Source organism: Sapajus apella, unplaced genomic scaffold (genome assembly GCF_009761245.1).
Source record: "Sapajus apella isolate SASKATOON/1434 unplaced genomic scaffold, GSC_monkey_1.0 scaffold25, whole genome shotgun sequence".
Taxonomy (NCBI): domain Eukaryota; kingdom Metazoa; phylum Chordata; class Mammalia; order Primates; family Cebidae; genus Sapajus; species Sapajus apella.
The window spans coordinates 18,779,305-18,800,568 of record NW_022436965.1 but is presented as its reverse complement, the minus strand read 5'-3'; the positions used below and the strand labels follow the sequence as shown (position 1 = coordinate 18,800,568).

At 37.6% G+C, this 21,264-nt stretch overlaps 1 protein-coding gene across 1 annotated transcript in view; it reads left to right on the top strand.

Moving 5' to 3' along the window:
• MROH9 (maestro heat like repeat family member 9) overlaps positions 1-14,177 on the top strand; it is a 101,677-nt gene extending 87,500 nt beyond the window's left edge. The window contains exons 20-22 of the mRNA XM_032291119.1: positions 9,121-9,183; positions 10,758-11,023; positions 14,100-14,177. Of these exons, the coding sequence (XP_032147010.1) occupies positions 9,121-9,183; positions 10,758-11,023; positions 14,100-14,177 (407 nt within the window). The remainder of the gene's footprint in view (positions 1-9,120; positions 9,184-10,757; positions 11,024-14,099) is intronic.
• Positions 14,178-21,264: the final 7,087 nt, after the last annotated feature.

The following is a 21,264-nucleotide window of genomic DNA, read 5'->3' as shown; positions in this document are numbered from 1 at the left end:
GTTTTGTGCCTTTGCCATCCTTTAATATCAGGGTGACAATGGCTTCACAGAATGAATTAGGGAGGGTTCCCTCCTCCTTCGTTTTTTGGAGCAATTTTAATAGGATTGGTATCAGTTATTCCTTGTATGTCTGGTAGAATTCAACTGTGGATCAGTCTGGTCCTGGACCTTTTATCTTTTTTTAAAAAAATTAATTACTAATTTAAATTTACTACTTATTGTTGATCTGTTCAGGACTTCTATTTATTCTTGGTTCAATCTTGAGACATGTATGTTTCCAATAATTTATACATTTCTTCTAGATTTCATAGTTTGTATGCATAGAATGCTCATAGTAGTCTCTGATGATCATTTGCATTCCTGTGGAATCAGTTGTTTGTCAGTGTTATCATTTCTGATTGTGCTTATTTGAATCTCTTATTTGAGTCTCAGAGTTGGGGACCAAGCTGGGTGAAGCCATGCCAGGCAAGCCATCCACAGTCCCTCAATGGCAGTCACAAGTACCAGCTCTTATGGGAATCTAGGGAGTAAGCACTCAGTGGCATGCTTGTGTGTGGGGTAGAGAAATCTCCACTGCACCAAGTTCTCTGGATGGGAGGGGAGAGGCAACCTAAACTCCTAGTCTAGAAGAGTGGGTGCTCCAAATGCAGGGAGAGATGTCCAGGTATAGAGTGAAGAGACCATCAAGTTGGCTGCCCCAAGCTCTCTACCCAGAAAGGGAAGGGTGGATTAGGATCCTAATCCAGGCAAGCGAGTGCATCAAATTCCTAGAAATATGCCTCAGGACAGAGCAGAGAAACCACTACTGCAGAGGGGTAGGAAAGGGCAGTTCAGGCCCCTAATACAGGAAAGTAAGTATACCAAATGCCTGGAAATATGCCCTGGGTATGGATCAGAGAAAGTGCCATGGCACCAAGATCTCTGCACAGAAAGCAAGGGGTGGCGCAGACTCCTAATGCAGGTAAGCAGGTGCACCAGGTGCCTGAAAATATGCCTTAGTGTGGAGTGGAGGGAGCACTGCCACACAAAATTCTTTGCACAGGAAGGGAAGGGTGGCCCATGCTCCTAATTCAGGTGAGCAGGAATGGTATTCTCTCACCCACTCATTGGAACTAGTGGAGCTCATTCTCCTGACTGACCAAGGGAACAGGCTGGGACACCCAACAATGACACATACAGAGCTGTCATCCCAGATCTCAAAGGCATCCCTGGCTATAAAGTTTACTGCAGCTTCAGCAACTCTCCTTCTACTCCAGTCCTGCAACAAGAAAGATCCCAGTTTCAGTGCTTATCCATGGAGTGTACTTCACATTCGCTGGTGGCTATAGGGGCCCTTTACCCACTTCAAAGCAATTGCTCTGAGGCCGAAGACAAATGCTCATTGTAGCCATCGCTGCCAGATCACCAAACAATGATTGACTTTGTATGAGACCAGTTTGAAAATGTTATCCTCCTCTCTGCCCCAGGTTAGGGAAAATGCCCACATTTTTTCCTGATGCCTTTTCCTCTCAATGTCTCCTGGCCTCTCCCTCAATTAACCCAAGGACTTGGGAGAGAACAGGTGCTCTCTTGTGTCTTTGGTTGCATGGATATCTAATGGAAAGGTGAATTACAGAAGCAGACTCTCTGCCTTCTGACATACTGGGACTTCACTCACTTTTATCAGACAAATGCCATCATACAGGCTGCTGATCCACCTTCTCTTTCTTGGGCTCTGAAGTGTCCTTTGCTTTTACAGTGGCTCCCCATATTCTTTCCAGGTTCAAAGATGACAGCATCGACCTTTACACAGTATTTTTCTGTTTCCAAGTGGATGAGGTACACTAAAAGCCTCTAATCTACTATCTTAGAGGAAAAACCTACTTAAACTAAAATTATTTTAAATTTCTTCTTCTAGTAATAGTTGGCCAATTTGTTTTGGGCCTGCCTCCTGCCATAAGCAGTTACAAATATGGGGGGGAAATATTTTATAAAATTTTTCAAAGTGATTAAAGAGCTTTTATAAAGACAGTGATCTAGAACAGAACAGAAAAGCCAAAAGAAGTAGACCTGTTATTTAAAGATTACTTTTATTTTTAGGTTTTGCAAATTCTAAATGCAAAAATTATAGTTGAGAGGCTTACAAACACTGCAGAAATTTTAGCTGTCTCACCAGGCTGGAGGAAGAAAACTTGGAAAGTAGACTTATAATAGGGAGAAACCCTAGTAAATACTCTCAGGCTTTTGACTGGGATCTCTGAAGGATTCAACCTAGGAGAAAGAGCAAACTGGAAATAAACCATCCCTCACAATAAACAAACCCTCGACATCTAAATCCCTGGTTGGATAAAGAAGATATACCGTTAGCTTAACTACCTGGCAAAAGCAAAGATAAATCCCCTCTGAGAGAAGATAAATTACCCAGAGACTCAAATTTTCTACACACAATTTCATGTACAATAGCTGACAGTTAATCAAAAACAACCAGACATATAGAAAGACTTTTTAAATCACAAGAACAAAACAAACATTAGAAATGGAATGAAGATTGTACCACTGTTGTAGTTATTAGATATATCTTTAAGATAAATATTATTAATATATTCAAAAGATTAAATAATAGAATGTAGAACTCACTGGATGAAATCAGCAGCATATTTTAAAAGCCTTAAAACAGAATTGGATATGGCAGAATGAAATATTCAACCTAAAGATTAAAGTTTGAAGAAATAAAAATGAAAAATGTAAAAAAATATAAGATAATATGAGACATGGCTAAATAATCTAACATATACATTTCAAAAAGAGAGAGGAAAAAGAATAAGGCAGAAGAACTATTGTAAGAGATGATGGCCAAGAATTTTTCAAAGCTAAAATAAGGCCAAACAAAAAATTAAATGGCTCTGCCTTTCCCTTGCTGGAGTCAATAGGGCTGGACAGCTTGGTCCCAAAAGGTGTCCCCAGTAGCCCAACACACCAGCTGTGGAAGACTGCAGCCAGAGCACCTCCTCTGGCCTGACCCTGACTCATCCTTTCTCACTGGCTGGGACTTCCTGCAGGAAATACAACTCCAACCAGAGGCTCAGGGACAGAACCCAGATCTCCCTGGGCCTGAGCCTCTAGGGAGAGGGATGGCCACAGTGTCTGTGAATCAGTAGACATAGCCTTTCCTACTGATAGTTCTGAGGAATCCAGGCAGCCCAGATGAGCGGGTTTCCCCCAGTGAAGTACACTCTTCCACCAAGGCGCAAAATGCTTCGTTAAATGGGTTCTGTTCACCATGTCACCTAACTGGGCGAGACCCTCCAATAGGGGTTGTCAGAAACACTACACAGGAGTGATCCTACTGGCATCCAATCAATGCCCCTTGAGGTCAGAGATGCCAGAAGAGGGAGTGGGCACCCATCTTTGCTGTTCTCCAGCCTTCTTGAGTGACATCTGCAGATGCAGGGGTGAACTAGATGATAAGGGACTGAAGTGGACCCCCAGCAAATGGTAGCAGCCATACAGAAGAGGGACCTGACCATCGAAAGAAAAGCAAACAAAAAGCAACAACAAGAGCATCAACAACAAAAAAGTCCCCACAAAAACCCCATCCAAGGGTCAGCAGCCTCAAAGATTGAAACTCGGCAAATTCATAAACATGAGAAAGAATCAATTAAAAAATGCCGAAAACCTAAAAAGCCAGAGTGCCTCTTCTCCTCCAAATGTTTGCAATGTCTCTCCAGCAAGGGCACAGCACTAGATGGAGGATGAGATGGATGAATTGACAGAAGTAGGCTTTAGAAGACTGGTAATAAAAAAACTACACTGAGCTAAAAGAGTATGCTCCAACCCAATGCAAAGAAGCTAAGAACTTTGATAAAAGGTTAGAGGAGCTGCTAGCTAGAATAATCAGTTTAGAAAGGAACAGAAATGACCTAATGGAGCTGAAAAACACAGCACAAGAACTTCATGAAGCATGTACAAGTATCAATAGCTGAATCAACCAAGCAGAAGAAAGGATATAAGAGTTTGAAGACCACTTTGTTGAAATAAGGCATGCAGACAAGATTAGAGAAAAAAAGAATGAAAATCAACAAGGCCTTTAGGAAATATGGTACTTTGTAAAAAGATGGAACCTTTGATAGACTGGAGTACCTGAAGGAGACAGGGAGAATGGAAACAAACTGGAAAACACACTTCAGGATATTATCCAGGAGAACTTCCCCAATCTAACAAGACAGGCCAACATGAAAATCAAGAATTGCAAAGAGCATCATTAAGATAATTCATGAGAAGACAAACCCCAAGACACATAATCATCAGACTCTCCAAGGTCAAAATAAAGGAAAAAATGTTAAGGGCAGCCAGAGAGAAAGGCCAGGTCATCTACAAAGGGAAGCCAGTCAGACTAAGAGCTGACCACTCAGCAGAAACTCTGTAAGGCCAAAGAAACTGGGGGCCAAATTCAACATTCCTAAAGAAAAGAATTACAAATCCAGAATTTCATATCCAGCCAAAATAAGCTTTATAAGCAAAGGAGAAATAAAATCATTTCCAGACAAGCAAATGCTGAGGGATTTCATTACCACCAGGTCTGCCTGTAAAAACACTAAATATGGGGGGTGGGTAGGGGAACAAACACCAAACTATACTTTCAGGCAAGAGAAACAAATAAAGGGTATTCAAATGGGAAGAGAGGAAGCCAAATTGTCTCTGTTTGCAGATGACATGATTTTATATTTAGAAAACCCCATCACCTCAGCCCAAAAATTCCTTAAGCTAATAAGCAACTTTAGCAAAGTAACAGGATACAAAATAAGTGTGCAAGTATTACAAGCATTGCTTTATACCAACAATAGACAAGCAGAGAGCCAAATCATGAATGAACTCCCATTGACAATCACTACAAAAAGGATAAAATATCTCAGAATACAGCTAACAAGGAATGTGAAGGACCTCTTCAAGGAGAACTACAGACCACTGAAAGGAAATAAGAAAGGATGCAAAAAAAAAAAAAAAAAGAAAGAAAGAAAGAAGAAAAAACATTCCATACTCATAGATAGGAAGAATCAATTTCATGAAAATGGCCATTCTGCCCAATGTAATTTACAGATTCAATGCTATTCCCATCATACCACCACTGACGTTCTTGACAGAATTAGAAAAAACTACTTTAAATTTCATACATGATCAAAAAAGGCCCCATATAACCAAGACAATCCAAAGCAGAAAGAACAAAGCTGGAGGCATCATGCTACCTGACTTCAGACTATACTACAAGGCTACAGTAACCAAAACAACATGGTACTGGTACCAAAACAGACATATAGATCAACGGAACCTCAGTGACCTCAGAAATAACACCACACATCTACAACCATCTAATCTTTGACAACCCTGTTAAAAATAAGCAATGGGGAAAGGATTTTCTAGTCAATAAATGGTGCTGGGAAAACTGGCTAGCCATATACAGAAAAATAAAACTGGACCCCTTCATTAAACCTTATACAAAAATTAACTCCAGATGGATTAAAGACTTAAATGTAAAACCCCAAACCATAAAAACCCTAGAAGAAAACCTAGGCAATACTATTCAGGACATAGGCATGGGCAGAGACTTCATAACAAAAATGCCAAAAGTGAAAAAAAAAAAAATCTAAAAGTACAACAAAAGTCAAAATTGACAAATGGGGATCTAATTAAACTAAAGAGCTTCTGCAACAGATAACCTACAGAATGAGGGGAAATTTTTGTAATCTATTCATCTGAGAAAGGTCTAATATCCAGAATCTACAGGGATCTTAAACAAATTTACAAGAAAAAAAACAACCCCATCAAAAAGTGGGCAAAGGATATGAACAGACACATCTCAAAAGAAGACAACAAATGTATTTTTTTAAAAAAGCTTAACATTACTGATCATTAGAGAAATGCAAATCAAAACCACAATGAGATGCCATGCCATTTCACACCAGTCAGAACGGTGATTATTAAAAAGTCAAGAAACAGTAGATGCTGGTGAGGCTATGGAGAAATAGGAATGCTTTTACACTGTTGGTGGGAATGTAAATTAATTCAACCACTGTGGAAGACAGTATGGCAATTCCTCAAGGATCTAGAACCAGAAATACCATTTTACCCAGCAATCCCATTACAGGGTATATACCCAAAGGAATACAAATCATTTTCCTATAACGACACATGCACATGTATGTTTATTGCAGCACTATTTATAATAGCAAAGTCATGGAACCAACCCAAATGCCCATCAATGATAGACTGGATAAAGAAAATGTGGTACATATGCACCATGGAATACTGTGAAGCCATAAAAAGAAATGAGATCATGTCCTTTGCAGGAACATGGATGAAGCTAGAAGCCAGCATCCTCAGCAAACTAACACAGGAACAGGAAAATCAAACACCGCATGTTCTCACTCATAAGTGGGAGCTGAACAATGAGAACACATGGACATGGGGGGGGGGGGGCGGGGAACAACACATACCAGGGCCTGTTAGGGGATCGGAGGTAAGGGAAAGGAACTTAGAGGATGGGTCAATAGGTGCAAAAAATTTATTTAAAAAAAGGAAAAAGTTATATATGTACTCAACATATTTTAAAAAACAAACAAAATAAACTTATCTCTACAATTTAAAAAAAAAGACTACATATTGGGTACAATGTACACTGCTCAGATGATGAGTACACCAAAATCTCAGAAATCACCACTAAAGGAACTTTTATGCTTATATCTATCATCCAACTGGAGTTATACAGCATGACATTATATCCATGTAACCAAATACCACCTCTTCCTCCAAAGCCTATTGAAATAAAAAATTTAAATTTAAAAAAGCCAATAAAATAGCACCAAAAATTATCAAATACCTTAAAATAAAACTAAGAAATAATGCATAAAATGAATACACAGAAAACTGGAAAACATACAGAAAATTTTTAAGAGACTTCCATACAGGGATATTTTATGTTCACTGGTTAAAAGATTAAACATTATGATAATGTCAGTTTTTCCCAAATTGACCTATGTAGATTCAATGTATTCCCAAACAAAATCTCACTAGGGGTTTTGAGTGTGTGTGTGAAATGTGACAAGCTGATGACAAACTTTACATTAAAATTTAAGTGTTTGAGAATAACCAAGATAATTTAAAGAGGAACTAGAGTTGAAAGATTTATACCATGGGATATCAAGATGCATTACACAGTAAGGCCATGTAGTAGTGACACGATGATAGACAGACAGAATGGAGTCAAGACATTGACCACACACAATTTATGATCTAGGTGACACTGCCAAGGAGTAAGGTAAGAACAAGTTTTCTCTTTTTTTGTTGTTGTTGTTTTTGTCTTTTTTGTTTTTGTTTTTTTGGGGATGGAGTTTCGCTCTTGTTACCCAGGCTGGAGTGCAATGGCGCGATCTCGGCTCACCGCAACCTCCACCTCCTGGGTTCAGGCAATTCTCCTGCCTCAGCCTCCTGAGTAGCTGGGATTACAGGCACGCGTCACCATGCCCAGCTAATTTTTTTGTATTTTTAGTAGAGACGGGGTTTCACCGTGTTGACCAGGATGGTCTCGATCTCTTGACCTTGTGATCCACCCGCCTTGGCCTCCCAAAGTGCTGGGATTACAGGTTTGAGCCACCGCGCCGGGCCCAGAACAAGTTTTCTCTTAATGGTGCAGGATCAATTACACAGGTATATAAAAATATCTTGACTCCAACTTCATGCTGTGTAACTCCAGTTGAATGACAGATATAAGCATAAAAGGTAAAATAGTAAAGCTTCCAGAAGTAAATATAGGAGAATATCTTTATGACTTGAGACAAGCAAAGATTTTTTTAAACAGGACCCCAAAATTCACTAATCATAAATGTAAAGATGATGCATTAAGGTACATTGAGATTAGGGATTTCTATTAATCAAAAAACCAATGCAAATGTAAAAGTTTAGCCATGAGATAAAAGAAGATATTGTAAGACATGCACCATTTAAAAATATTAATATTCAGAACTTTAAAATGTCTACAAGTAACTAAGAAAGGAATAATTCAATATATAAACAAGCAATATATAACCTGAATAAGCATTTCACAAAAGAAGACATCCAAATAGCCAATAAATACACAAATGATCTTACTAATCAACAACAAAAAATGAAAATTAAAATTACAATGTGATATTATCACCAAAACCATGAGGATGACGTAAAGAAAAAATTTTAACAGTATAAACTGTTCAGAGGACATAGAGCAATGAAAATGTTAGCACCTGATTGGTTGGAGTGAAAATTGGTACAGCCACTTTTGGATAACTGTTTAGCAGTAACCACTGAAGCTGAACATAAGTATACCCACTAAATCCACTCCTAGTTATACACAAAGCAGCAGTTATACTGTTGTACATGCCAAATTTCATGTACAAGAATGCCCATAACTTCATTATTCATAATGGCCCCAAACTGGAAAAAACACAAATGTCCATCAGAATGGATTTTTAAAATGCTGCATTCATAAGATGGACTTGTGCATAGCAGATTCAGCAAATTCTTTCTGCTAAAGACCTAATGGTAAATATTTTAGACTTTGAGTGCCATATAGTCTCCGTTGCAACTTCTCAACTCTGCTGTGGTAGGGTGAAAACAGCCATAGATATGTAAACAAATGAGACAGTGTGAATGGCTGCATCTCAAGAAAACTTGAGATTCCATGCGGCAATGGAAATGAACAAGCTATTACTACATGTGAGAATATGGATGGATCTCAAAATGTAATGTGAAGCAAAAGAAGGTAGACACAAAAGAATGTATTCTGAAAGGTGGAGGAGGAGACTGGAAGAGGCTTGAAGGAGGCTTCCAGGATGCTGCTAATACCCTATTGAATAACCTAAGTGGTAGCCCTGGTGTGTTCCTTTTGTGGTCATTTATTGAGCTGCCCAATATGATTTGTGTACATTTATACTCTCACATATCTTTCAATAAAAAATTTTATGAGACAATAATTGACAGTATAAAAGATGACTCAAGAATAATCTAGAGATGCTTTGCTTTGAAAAAAGCAAAGAAGCCAGACAGATAACATCAGAGAATGTATTTTCAAAATGCATATTGCACTAACTTTAATTTTTATTATGTGCATAGGATATTTGGCAAAATCAGGTGGTCATTTACTGCATAGAGATGAAATTGAAGTTATGCTTGATGGTGAGTATTGAGGTTATAACAAAATCTTTATGCATACATCTAATTGCATTAACTATTTGTGATTCTAGTCACATGTGAGTTTTATAAAGATGCCAGGCCAGATAGGAAGAGAGGGGTAGTAGTGGTTGGATAATTATGGAAGAATCAATTAAAGGACTGGGTTAAGAGGCATGTTTTTTTTTTTTTTTTCTGTTTCTATTCTATTTCCTTTTCTTCTTTTTCCCCGTTTCAATCTCTCCATTTGTTCTCCTCATTGCCTGAGAACTATCATCCTAGAAACCTTAGGAACTTCAGAAAGTTGAAAATCCATTTACTCATTCATCTAACACATTTTTTAGCATCTCTTATTTGACAGCACTATTTACTGCTAGGGACAGAGCTGCAAATAAAGCAAAGTCTCTTCCCTCAGAGAATTCGCATTTTAGTGAATAGCAATGTACAATACATTTGCAGGGGAAGGAATTAAGGAAGGGTAATATTAGTCTATCAAAATGTTTGGATCTTAGGAATCTCTCTTAGCCTCTATTGCCCCATCAGGGTCAGAAATATAAATAGGTGAGTTATAAAAACAAGTTGGCTGCCTTCCTTCCTTTTACTTAATAGACTATTTTTTTAGAACAGTTTCAGGTTCACAGCAATACCAAGCTGCAGGTATAGAGATTTACCAGATACCTTCTCTCCTCGCCTATGCATAGCCTCCCCCATTATGGACATACCCGACCAGAGTGGTATATTTATTGTAATTTACGGACCTACATTTACACATCATTACGTTCCTTCCTTATTCATTGATTCATTCATTCACTCACTCATTCATTCAACACATATTTGACTACCTGCTAAATGCCAAACACTAGAATTTTCCATCTTTTTTACAGTCATTTTCTTCTTTCACTCCTCCTCCTCCTTCTGCTCCTTCTCATCTCTGTGCTTTCTAAATCTCCCCCTTTGTTTCTATTTCTTTTATCAAGAAATAAAATAGCAATTTCTCACAGTCCACTACCTGGATATAATGATATTAGCATTTTGGTATATGTCTTATCCCGGATATTTTTAAATAATAAAAGCTATTATATATTTATTTTTTAACTATTTTAACTGTTATATAACTTTTTTCACTTGCCTTTATAATATAAACATCTTTCTATGCCAAGAAATATGGGCCTACATCATCATATTAATATGTATGTAGCATTTCATTGTTTATTCCTAACTTAAGCACTTCCCTATTAAGGAAAATTTAGGCTGATTTTAACTTTTTCATTATTATGACCAATATGAACCTCTTCCTAAATACATGAATATATGTTTATATTATCTAGCAGAATGCTCAGCACATAAAAGGCTCTTGGTATTTTTAGTGACTATTCCCATTTTTTTAATGGAGTCTGATGGGAATAGGTGATAAAACTACCTGAATGCTATCAGGAAAAGTTACAAAATGCAGAGGGAATAAAGAGGAGAGATGGAGAAAAGTGGGGACTCTGCAAAAGGTGGCAGGGCTGTTTAGTATTAAAGCTTCATGTCGTCTAAGAAACAGATGTCTTGAACTAAAGTCTCTTTTGATATTACAGTTATTGAACGACTGCTCCGAGATGAAGACCCTGTGATCAAAGAGTTGGCTAAAATAACCCACAGTATTTTTAAGAAAATAGCCCATAAACTGACCTCTGCAACTCTTAAACAAAACTTCCAAAAATTGTTGAAATTCTTCTACATCAAAAAATTGAAGCCTCTTTATAATTATAACTCACCCAATCGCCAGAGAGACAGTCCTACAGACAGTGAATATATCAAGAATGATAAGAAAGGCCTTAGAGAAGAGAATGATGACACTTTGGTAAACAATTAAAAGTTCAACAATGTCTTGGAGCCGATCTCAGAAGAAAAATGATTTTTCTTTCCCTCCTGACAACTTGAGTCTGTTTGTAGATGCTTTTCTGAAAAATGCTGGAGGCATTTACTGTCTCTTCTTAATTCTCTATTCAAATATAGAAATCTGAGAAACCTAGTGCCTTTCTATGTCTGACAGTGGTCAGAAGTCCTATTTCATCAAACCCACTAAGACAATTGAAAATAACACAAGAAAAGAGAAGACGCTCTTGGTACTTGATTCCGTCAGTAAGCATCTACTGAGCACCTTCTAAGTGCCAGATACTGTGCTAGGCAGTGGGGACATTTGGATAATATAGAAAAGGTTCCTGACCTCATGATGGCCATAGTCTAGTAACACATAGTGTGGTCATTTCTATCCTGCTGGGAAGAATACTGCCTAGGGCAGTGTTAACAAAATAGATATGGAACCTGAAGAAGAGAACAGGGAGAAGGAAATGTATTCTAGATAAAGGCATTGAGCAATCAGAGTGTAAGGGAAAGTTGAGGAGTTTGTGGGCACAACTATGAGGAGGAAAGAAGAATGAGGAGATCTGATGCCCAAGTGAAGATTACTCAATGCTAATGGGTTTGAGCTTTTTAAAAGAAAGATTGGACAGTCTGTCATAGTCAGTATTCCCATTGCCATCAGAATTATAAAACCTCTCCAATGATCTTGATCAACTAAAGGCTCAGGCTTATCCTTCACTCCTCCCACCTTACCTTCTCCAGATCCCCATGCCCCACCAGAGCATAAGCCATTCTAGCCACAGTAAACTACTTACAGTTAGATGAAAGCACTTTTTCTCTGTTGATTCAGATGTAGTGGCATCTGAATTTGCAATGTGTCAACTTGCAGTTCAAGTATGTTTTCCTTTATTTGCTGGGTCACCTTTCTAGTATTGTATGGCAGCCACTCCAGCTTCCCCTACATTCACCTCCAGCTTCTCTGACCTCTGGGCCAGGTGAGTTTAGTTTTATTGACAAGGATACCAACTTCTCTTGCAAAATACCTACATCACTGACTTCAATACTGGAAGCAGTAAGAGATGGACACAGTCTTGAGCTTGTGGGTTCTACCTTGTCCTTGCTCTTCCTATTTCATATACACCTTCCCTCTCAAATTCCTGCCCTGCATATTTCAAGTTCCAGGATCAGCTGTGAAGATGATAGACTTCAGAGACTAGACTACTCCTGCTCCCACAATTCATAAGATCAAATCCCTAGTTCTGCTGCTTTAGTTGAATCCGGATGGATATATCTGGGATGCATTTTCTTTCCCACTTTGGTCAATTTGGGTGGATGTTGCTCCTATATTTTGCCTTAACACCTGTGATTATACCTCTCATCACTTTTATCACACTGTAGTAAAATTATATATTTACTTCTCCTTCTGCCTCATAAAATTGAAGCGTTATAAACGCAACTGTCATATCTTATACTTGGTTGTGTACTCTGGGGCTCAATGCCAGGCATTCAATGAATACTTGCCAAATGAATGAAATATTAATGAGACATATTACCCTCACACTTCAATAAAAGTTTTTATATATTTACGAAATGTGGAGTAACAAAATAATAATGACTAGAAATAAATCATGAATAATTTTAATTTATCCCTTAATCCATATTATTTTATATGTCCAAATGTCCCAGATCTCACTTTTCAAAATTAGGGCAAAATCTCATTCCTACCTAATGAATCAGCAGAATACCTAAAGAGGTAGGCTGAATAATCACCTCCCCAAAAATATCCAATTCCTAATCCCTGAAATCTGCAGATATTTTGCTTTATGTGACAAAAGAAGTTTAACAGATGTGATTAAGAATCTTTAGATGGGGAGATTATTTTGGATTACCTAGGGGGGCCCACTGTAATCATAGTGTCTTTATAAGAGGTAGGTGGGAGGTCAGTGAGAAAGGGGATTCTTGAAGATGCTACTCTTCTATTTGAAGATGGAGGTAGGATCCATGAGCCAAGAAATGCAAGGAATGCATGTCTAGGAGCCAAAAAAGTCAAGGAAATGGATTCCCACAGAATTTCCAGCGCGCAAGGTCCTATAAACATCTTGACTTCAGCCCAATGAAACCCACCTGGGACACCTGACATCCAGAATTGTATGATAATACATTCATGCTGTTTTAAGGCCCCATTTGCGGTAATTTGTTAGAGCAGCAATAGAAAATTAATATACCTACATTTCTGCAAACAAAACCAAATCAGCCAATACCCATCAATCAATCAGATGGCAACTGATATAACGGGCCTTAAACAAATGTTGCTATTTCTTTAAAAGGTCTGATAACTATATTAGAAATGATCTTCGGCCCGGGATCCAAGATGGCCTAATAGGAACAGAGTACAGTTCCCAGCAAGAACAACGCAGAGGGCGAGTGATCACCACATTTCCAAACGAATTACTGCCCACAGACCAGGAGATTCCTGGCTGAAAAGTGCCACAAGTTTCCAGCATGGCTGTTTCAGCCAGCACAGTGGGTCTCTGCACAAAAACTCACATAAATCTGGGCAGCTGTTTCAACTGGCACCTGGAATGCCTGGGAGACAGAGTCGCCAATTCAACTGAAAAAAAGGGGGCAGGAGAGGGAGCCAGGTGATCTGATTTGGCGGGTCCCACCCCACAAAGACCAGCAATCTGAAACACTCCAGACTGAGAGTTTCACAGCAAGCGCAGCTAGACCCTGGATAATCCAGCTCTGTGGCGGGAAGGACGTCCACCATTACTGAGGCAGTCCACCACTACCGAGGCAGGTCGCCATTACTGAGGCAGTCTGATATTACTGAGGCAGTTCTAACTATACTTCCATAAACAAAACTTCAAAGAGGCTCACACAGCCCTGTTCTCAAATCTTCATTGCCTTCTTTGCATGGCTTAGGACTCTTGTCTTTCACTTCTGCTGCCACCCTCTGAGCAAAAGCTGCTACCCCACCACCCCTCTTCCTTTGAACCTATCTAACCTTAGATTAATTCTAAAATTCTAACCTTAGATTAATTCACCTATTTTACCTCCTTCTCTGCTCCTAGATTACACTGTTCCCCAAGAAACATGATACATACATGCAGAATGATGCTATTGCCCATGAAGATGTCATGGTCCATTAGAAATCTGTGCTCCTCAACCCCATCCAGACCTTGATACCCCAAGCAAGCCGAATAGCTAGTTCCTGCCTTTATTTAACACTCCTGAAGTCTACTACTTAACCACTGGGCCACTCATTCTCACCAGATGACTTTGCCTATTCTATCAGACTGGAGATCTATTTGATTACAAAATTAATGTGTCCTATTTGTATTGGGAATGGGTATGGCAGAGGTGGCAGAATGGGGAGAAAAGGGGAGCTAACAAGATAATTCTTTCTGATATGTAATCAAGAATAAAAATTAGATAATATGGCTGGGCATGGTGGCTCACTTCTGTAATCCCAGCAGTTTGGGAGGCCAAGGTGGGTGGGTCACGAGGTCAGGAGTTTGAGACCAGCCTGGCCAACATGGTGAAACCCTGTCTCTACTAAAAATACAAAAAATTAGCCATACATGGTTGCAAGCACCTGTAATCCTAGCTGTTCAGGAGGCTGAGGCAAGAGAATCGCTTAAACCCTGGAGGCGGATGTTGCAGTGAGCCAAGACCACACCACTGCATTCCAGCCTGGGCAACAGAGTAAGACTTAGTCTCAAAGAAAAAAAAAAAAAAAAAAAAAAAAAAAGATAATAGATAAAATGTGTTATTTTCACTCAAAGTCTGATTGATATGGTTTGGCTATGTCCCCACTCAAATCTCATCTTGAATTCCTACATGTTGTAAGAGAGACCCAGTGGGAGGTAACTGAATCATGGGGGCAGGTCTTTCCCATGCTGTTCTTGTTATGGTGACTAAGTCTGACAAGATCTGATGGTTCTATAAGGGGGATTTTCCCTGCACAAGCTGTGTCCCTAGTGCCATGATTGGGAGGCTTCCCAGCCATGTGGATGTCTATTAAACTCTTTTTTTGTAAATTTCCCAGTCTCAGGTATGTCTTTATCAGCAACTTGAAAACAGACTAATACAATTATATTTATTAATTTTTTTTATAAAACAAAATTATATCCCATCAAGCTTTGTTAAAATATGTAGGTTTCTTCTTTCCTAAGAGGCTATCAGAAGTTCTTTCAAAAATTACAAGTGAAATTTAAAAACTAAAGCTTATCTTAAGGAGTTGAGTAATGTGGGGTGGTGGGGGGAGTGGGGGCCATGAGTTATGCAGAATATGTACTTGAAACAGATGCCTACTGGGTGGCTACCTCAGAAGAATTATCTTTAGTTCCAAGGTCCAAGCCTATTAGACTAAGCATCAATTGTGCAAAGCTTGCACAACTCAAGACCTTCCTGGCACATTCTTCAAGGTCTCTCCTTTTCAGCTCTTAATCCAGTTTCTAATTTTTCTTAAAACTTATAAAAACATTTCATGCTTCTATTAATAGTTCCTTATACTCAGTTTTCTCAGTAGCGACTACATATGAATCACATTTTATCTGCAGTATAGACAGCAGCTTAAAGATGTAGATATAATTTAACTGAACCATTATGTTAGAAATGTTTTAAAATCAGAAAGGAAGATTAGCTGCAAACTTGGAGTTTTTAGATTATATATGTGGTGTTTTATTGATCTCTTATGTATATTTATAATGCAAAAATCTTTACAACCAAGAAATGAGATTTTGGTTTAAATTTTTTTTAATTGTACTTTAGGTTCTGGGGTACATGTGCAGATCATGCAGGATTGTTGCATAGTTACATACATGGTAAGGTGGTTTGCTGCCTCCATCACTAACCTATGAAAAATCTGGCATGCTTTCTTAGATCAATGTCAATATCTCTTACATTTTCACACTTTTTATTTTTCATCCTGAAAGTTCTTTCTATTCATTTCTCTTGACCATGTACACATTCTGTGTTTATGTCAAGGCTACAGTCCTGTCAAAGAGCATTAAAAACCCAGAATAAATATCTCAAATGGCTCTTCCACGCCTGTCACAGAGCAATCCCAGGACCCCGCATGCAGATTCCTCAGCTAATACCACGGTACTGTCCCTAGTGCCTTTCCATTTTAAATATCTGGCATATGATATCTTATTTCATTCTCACAACAATAGCCTGATTTGTAATTGATAAGGAAACTTAAGTCTAGAGATTCTAAGTGACTTGTTCATGATTAGCAAAATAGCTAGTGGGGACAGTTACGTCTTTTAACTCTAACTTCCAGTATTCAGTCAACTACATTACTGTATCTCTAATTTGAAATTTGTTATGATTACTTTTACTGTGGTGATATCTTTACCTGGCACATTGTTAAATGATAAAGAGTAGCACAATTCTAGACTCTTAAACTCCCAATGGAATATCTGGATAAAGCCTACCAGATATTCTCATAAGTTAGAAAGTCAACAATTATGGTTAGAGACAAGTTTTATTTTGATATCCCAGAATAGTATTAGCAGGGAACAGAAGTACATATTAAGTACTACAACTCTGACTTCAGAATATATATAATGCAGCAGGAAATGGGTTAGGACCAGGGATGTGAAAACCAGAGAAGGCCAGAAAATAGAAATAATACCATCCAAGTGTTATGTATACTCACCTGATACTTTTTTTTTTGTTTTGTTTTGTTTTTTTGTTTTTACTTTTCAGCTATCTATTGTGGTAGTCTGACTAAAACAAAAAGACATTTCAGAAATTAAAATTCTTAGCCATTAGTTGAATTATTCTTTATAATCCAGCTCTTCCTATTTCTGAAATAAGGTATTTGATTCGGCTCCCTAATACACTTTTACAGCACTCAATTGCCAGGGGATATTAAGGGGTGTCTGCCAATTTACACACCTGGTTCCAATCTATGTAACTTAACTTTAGCTTCAAATATGTATCACTTAAAAATATTTTCATTACATAAATTATTTTCAAATATACCTTCAAAATATATACATGCATTTTAATTAAATTATTATATAAACCAAGTTTGAGTAATGAAGCTGGGATGTTGCAGGACCCAAAACCCAGCTGTGGGGAGAGACTAAACATTTCTAGCATTAGTGATACTCTGTATCTCATAGATTAACTCTCTTTTAGTATTTCTATCCTTAATCAATTGAGATTTTTATTGAGCACTTTTTTGGGATTAGCACTAGGAATACTCAGTGCTTGGCATTAGCAATAGTACCATGAACAGTACCATGAATTTCCTTTCTTCAAAGAATTTTAAAGGCTACTGGAAAAACAAGGCACACATAGAAAATTAAGTAATAATACAAGAGATCATAATAATGCAATGCAAAAAATAACAAGCCAGGTAGTACAGAGAAAGCTGCTGTAAGTTAGGGAGAGAGAGTCAGAGAGAAAACTGGCATTTCTGAGAACCTATTTTATGACAAGTTCTGCACAAAGTGATTCTATAGTTTATTGCATTTCTAGATGGAAACAAGCTTTGTTAATCAGTATTATATAAATAACATTGTTTTCCTGAGTTTTGTCTATTTGAAATTTCTGGATCCTGAGTGTAATAGACAGGATTCATTTAATGTAAGAATTTACTACTGTAACACAATCCTATCAGGTTGCCAATATTAATATCTTCATCTTATGAAAGAGAAAATGGAAGCCCAGAAAGATTAAATGATTTACCTAAGGTCAAATATCCAATAGGTGGCAGAAGCAACTTTTAAATTCTAAACTTCATGCAAGTCACACAAGCATTTAAGAGTACCTCAAACACACCCTCTGGAATAAAAACCAGATGTCCTTCACTACAGCTAAGTTAAGCATAAATGTAAGTAGCATTGCTCCAAAAAACATGAAGCAGAATGCTGATATAAATGTCCAGTTACTCTTTGTTGAGGAATTAGTCAATGTAGTCTGAACCCCTAGCCCATGTGATCAAGGGTACCAAATCTGGTGTAGTTTCGTCTAGTTTGCACACTGGACTCTCTTCATTTGTAAACTCAGCCATTCTTGTGGTGAGGGAAGTTTTTTGCTTTCTTTGAGTGGAGGTAAGTGGGGAGAGTGTTCAGGGGAAGCGACTCATTTCTGGGCTTCTCCCTTCATTTTTGACCCTGTAGGCTCAGGATAAGGCCTGGTAATGGTAACTTGTTTTGTTTTCATTTGTAATCCATTCACGTTAGCTTGCTGTTCGCTATTTAAGAACCATTGTTCTCAAGCATGTTTCCGGACAATACAGATTTAGTTTAGCTTTGGTTTAAGTGACTGAACAAAGTCCACTTTAAGTAATTCATCTCTTAATTTCTACAGCTACTTTTCTTACCTCTGCTAAAAGCTGTGAAACATACTGCTTTAACCTACAAAAGCTTCTCTGAAGTAGAAATGTATATTTTTGTGCCAATATTTTTCTTACCAGCTGTGCTTTCTTCCAGGGAGATCGTGCTTTGCCACTAAATGAGCCTGTATGCAAAAATACTCTCTGCCAAGTAGAACCTTACTGTTTCATATTTATCAGCTAATTTATTCTTGTGACCGCCTTCTACAGTATCCCTACGTTACAGATTTTTTTTACAAAGCAAGTTTAAGAAATGAAATAACTTCTCAAGTTCATGCAGCTGATACACACTCGAGGCGAGTTTCAAATTAGGTCTGCCTGATGCTAAATTATTCTCCTTTGACTTTTCTCTGTCTTCATTTTCTCTCCTACCTTAACCCTTGCCCATGTGTTAAGTCCCATCGTGTTATTCACAAGCATACCTCAGTCATATTCCTGGCTTTTAGTATTGAGGAATTTGTCAATCTTGGCACTAGCTAGATTTTAACCTGGACATTCTGCTCGTGTCTGAATTTTATGAATAATTAACTGGTTTGATGCCCACTAAAAAGACCAACAAGATTTTTTCTGGTAATAAGTTTCATTGTGAAGATTACACATACATTTTTTCTACTTTTTATTCATTCATCTCATTGTTTAACTAATGTTTATCTTTTATTGTCAAGATCGATTTGCCAGGAATATGAGGTCTCCACTTGAAAAGTCAATAGTTTTGTTATCTTCTTTTTATCCCAGGTCTAGTCATAATCCCTAGCAAAGATATACTGGTTAATGTTATCAAGAGGGTAAAGGTCAATGAGAAGCAGTACAACAGTATTTGTCAATGTTTTATGAATTTAAGCGGGCCTGACTGTAGAGAAACTATTAAAAATCATAGTATTCTTCTCTGTAGTAGGCTTCCTATTCTAAAATAGGGCTCACTTTTAAAACTTCTGACCATTGAGTAAATGATTTTGTGATAAATTATTTATTCATAGGCCATTGTGCTGAGTGCTGAGGAAGATCCAAGTTAGACTACAAGACATGACTCCTATACTCTATAAGAACTCTCACCCATTTTCAGAAAGAAAAATTTATGGAATGATAATAATAACTAAGGAATTGTAGCTAATGAACAGAGTGAAATTTCAGATGTCAAAGTAAACAAGGACTTCGAGTTGAAGTAATTCCTAAGAATAAAAGAAAAAAATCATTTTACTATGAAATAGAAATTATGTAACAACTTTAATTTTCATCATACCAGAAAATGCTAAGTTATGTACTTGAACAAATTGTTTCTTGTTGTTCTCTGGTGAAAAGATCAAAGAACATTTGAATGTCTTCCAGTACCTTTAAGGTCAAGCTAATAAAACTAGCTTACAAATACACTAGGTCTCCTATAAACAAATATCTGCTGCTTTTCTCCAACATGGCCATGCCCAGGGAAAGTTGTGTGCAAATCTCTGAGATGGCTTTCAGGTGCTAGAGTGGAGAGGCTAGTGAAGAACAAAACACCTACAGGGTGAGAATCTGAATCTGGTCTGAGCTGAAGAGGAGAGCCTGGTTGTTGCCAATGATGGTTTAGGTGATGGTATGAGTAGAAACCAACTGCTCGCAGTTTTATAGAAATGTAGACTGGTAGATGCTCTCTTAATGCCATCTAACAAACACACTAATCATTTGGAAGATACAAAACTACAGAAGAATCTAAGAGATCCTATGTTACCCTCAATGGGAAAGAAAGAGTGGATGATTTGGACAAAAGATCATTATGTATTTGAATTTTGTGGAAAAAGCACAGTGGACGGAGTTGGGGCCTCAAGCCTTACCACCAGGCCTCATGGTAATAGAAGAAATAATTTCTTCTGAGGATGAGAAAAATTCTTTTAAATCATTATTATTTTTGAAATAAGGATCATACTATAAGAACTTTTTTGCATGCTGCTTTTTTCCTTTCCATTATTTTAATGGGGTATTTCTTCAAGCTATCTGTTTAATTTACACAGAGTAATTTATTCATTTCTCTAACAAAAAGCATGTATTCTGTCTCATTTTTGACACTTTGAACAATACCAAAATAAAGTTTTTTATATAATTTGTTCAAGCATGCTTATATTTGTATTTTTATAAAATATATTCCTGAGTAAAATCACCTGATCAAACAGCATATATCTTTTATCTTTAAACTGAAATTATTTTTATCAACACCATCATTATTGAAATTAACAATTGACAAGCCCATTAAATAAAACATTTTACATAATTTTACATCAGTGACTTAGAGCCCACACATAAATGACAAAAATAGCTAAAAACATATGAAAAAATATATCTTTGAAAATAAACACAGCATTCCTCTGGCTATGAAACTACAAAAGTTTGGGATACTTTTTAAATTTGTAGCAGAAGGTACAACAGACTGTCAGCTTCATTTAGCACTGCCTGCACCAATTGTTGTTCACTTGACTCTTTATGAGATATTAGCTTCAGAATACGGACCCCAAAGAGGCCACATCTTTGGAATGTTCCATCGTAGCTTTCATGATCAAGCATGAGTCTCCAAAAGCCACTATCATTTTACAGAAATCTTTCAATTATTATGCATCATCAGACATGACAACAGGTGTCACAGTATGTCTTGCCTCCAGTAAGTCAATTAGAAGAAAACAAAAATTTATTTAAAATACAAAGAAAATCTAGAGCAAGACGACAAAATGTGAAGTCTTCCACTCATATCCTCCAACAGCAACAAGAATCTAGCCATCCAGGGATGAAAGCTTCTTAGTTTTGTGATTCAGAGGGAACAATAGAGAATGTCCACTCCCTCAACCAGAGCTTGGGTATTTGAGACTCTGAAGATTTACAAAGCGGCTCTGCAGAAAGCTGTGGCAATCAAAGGATAG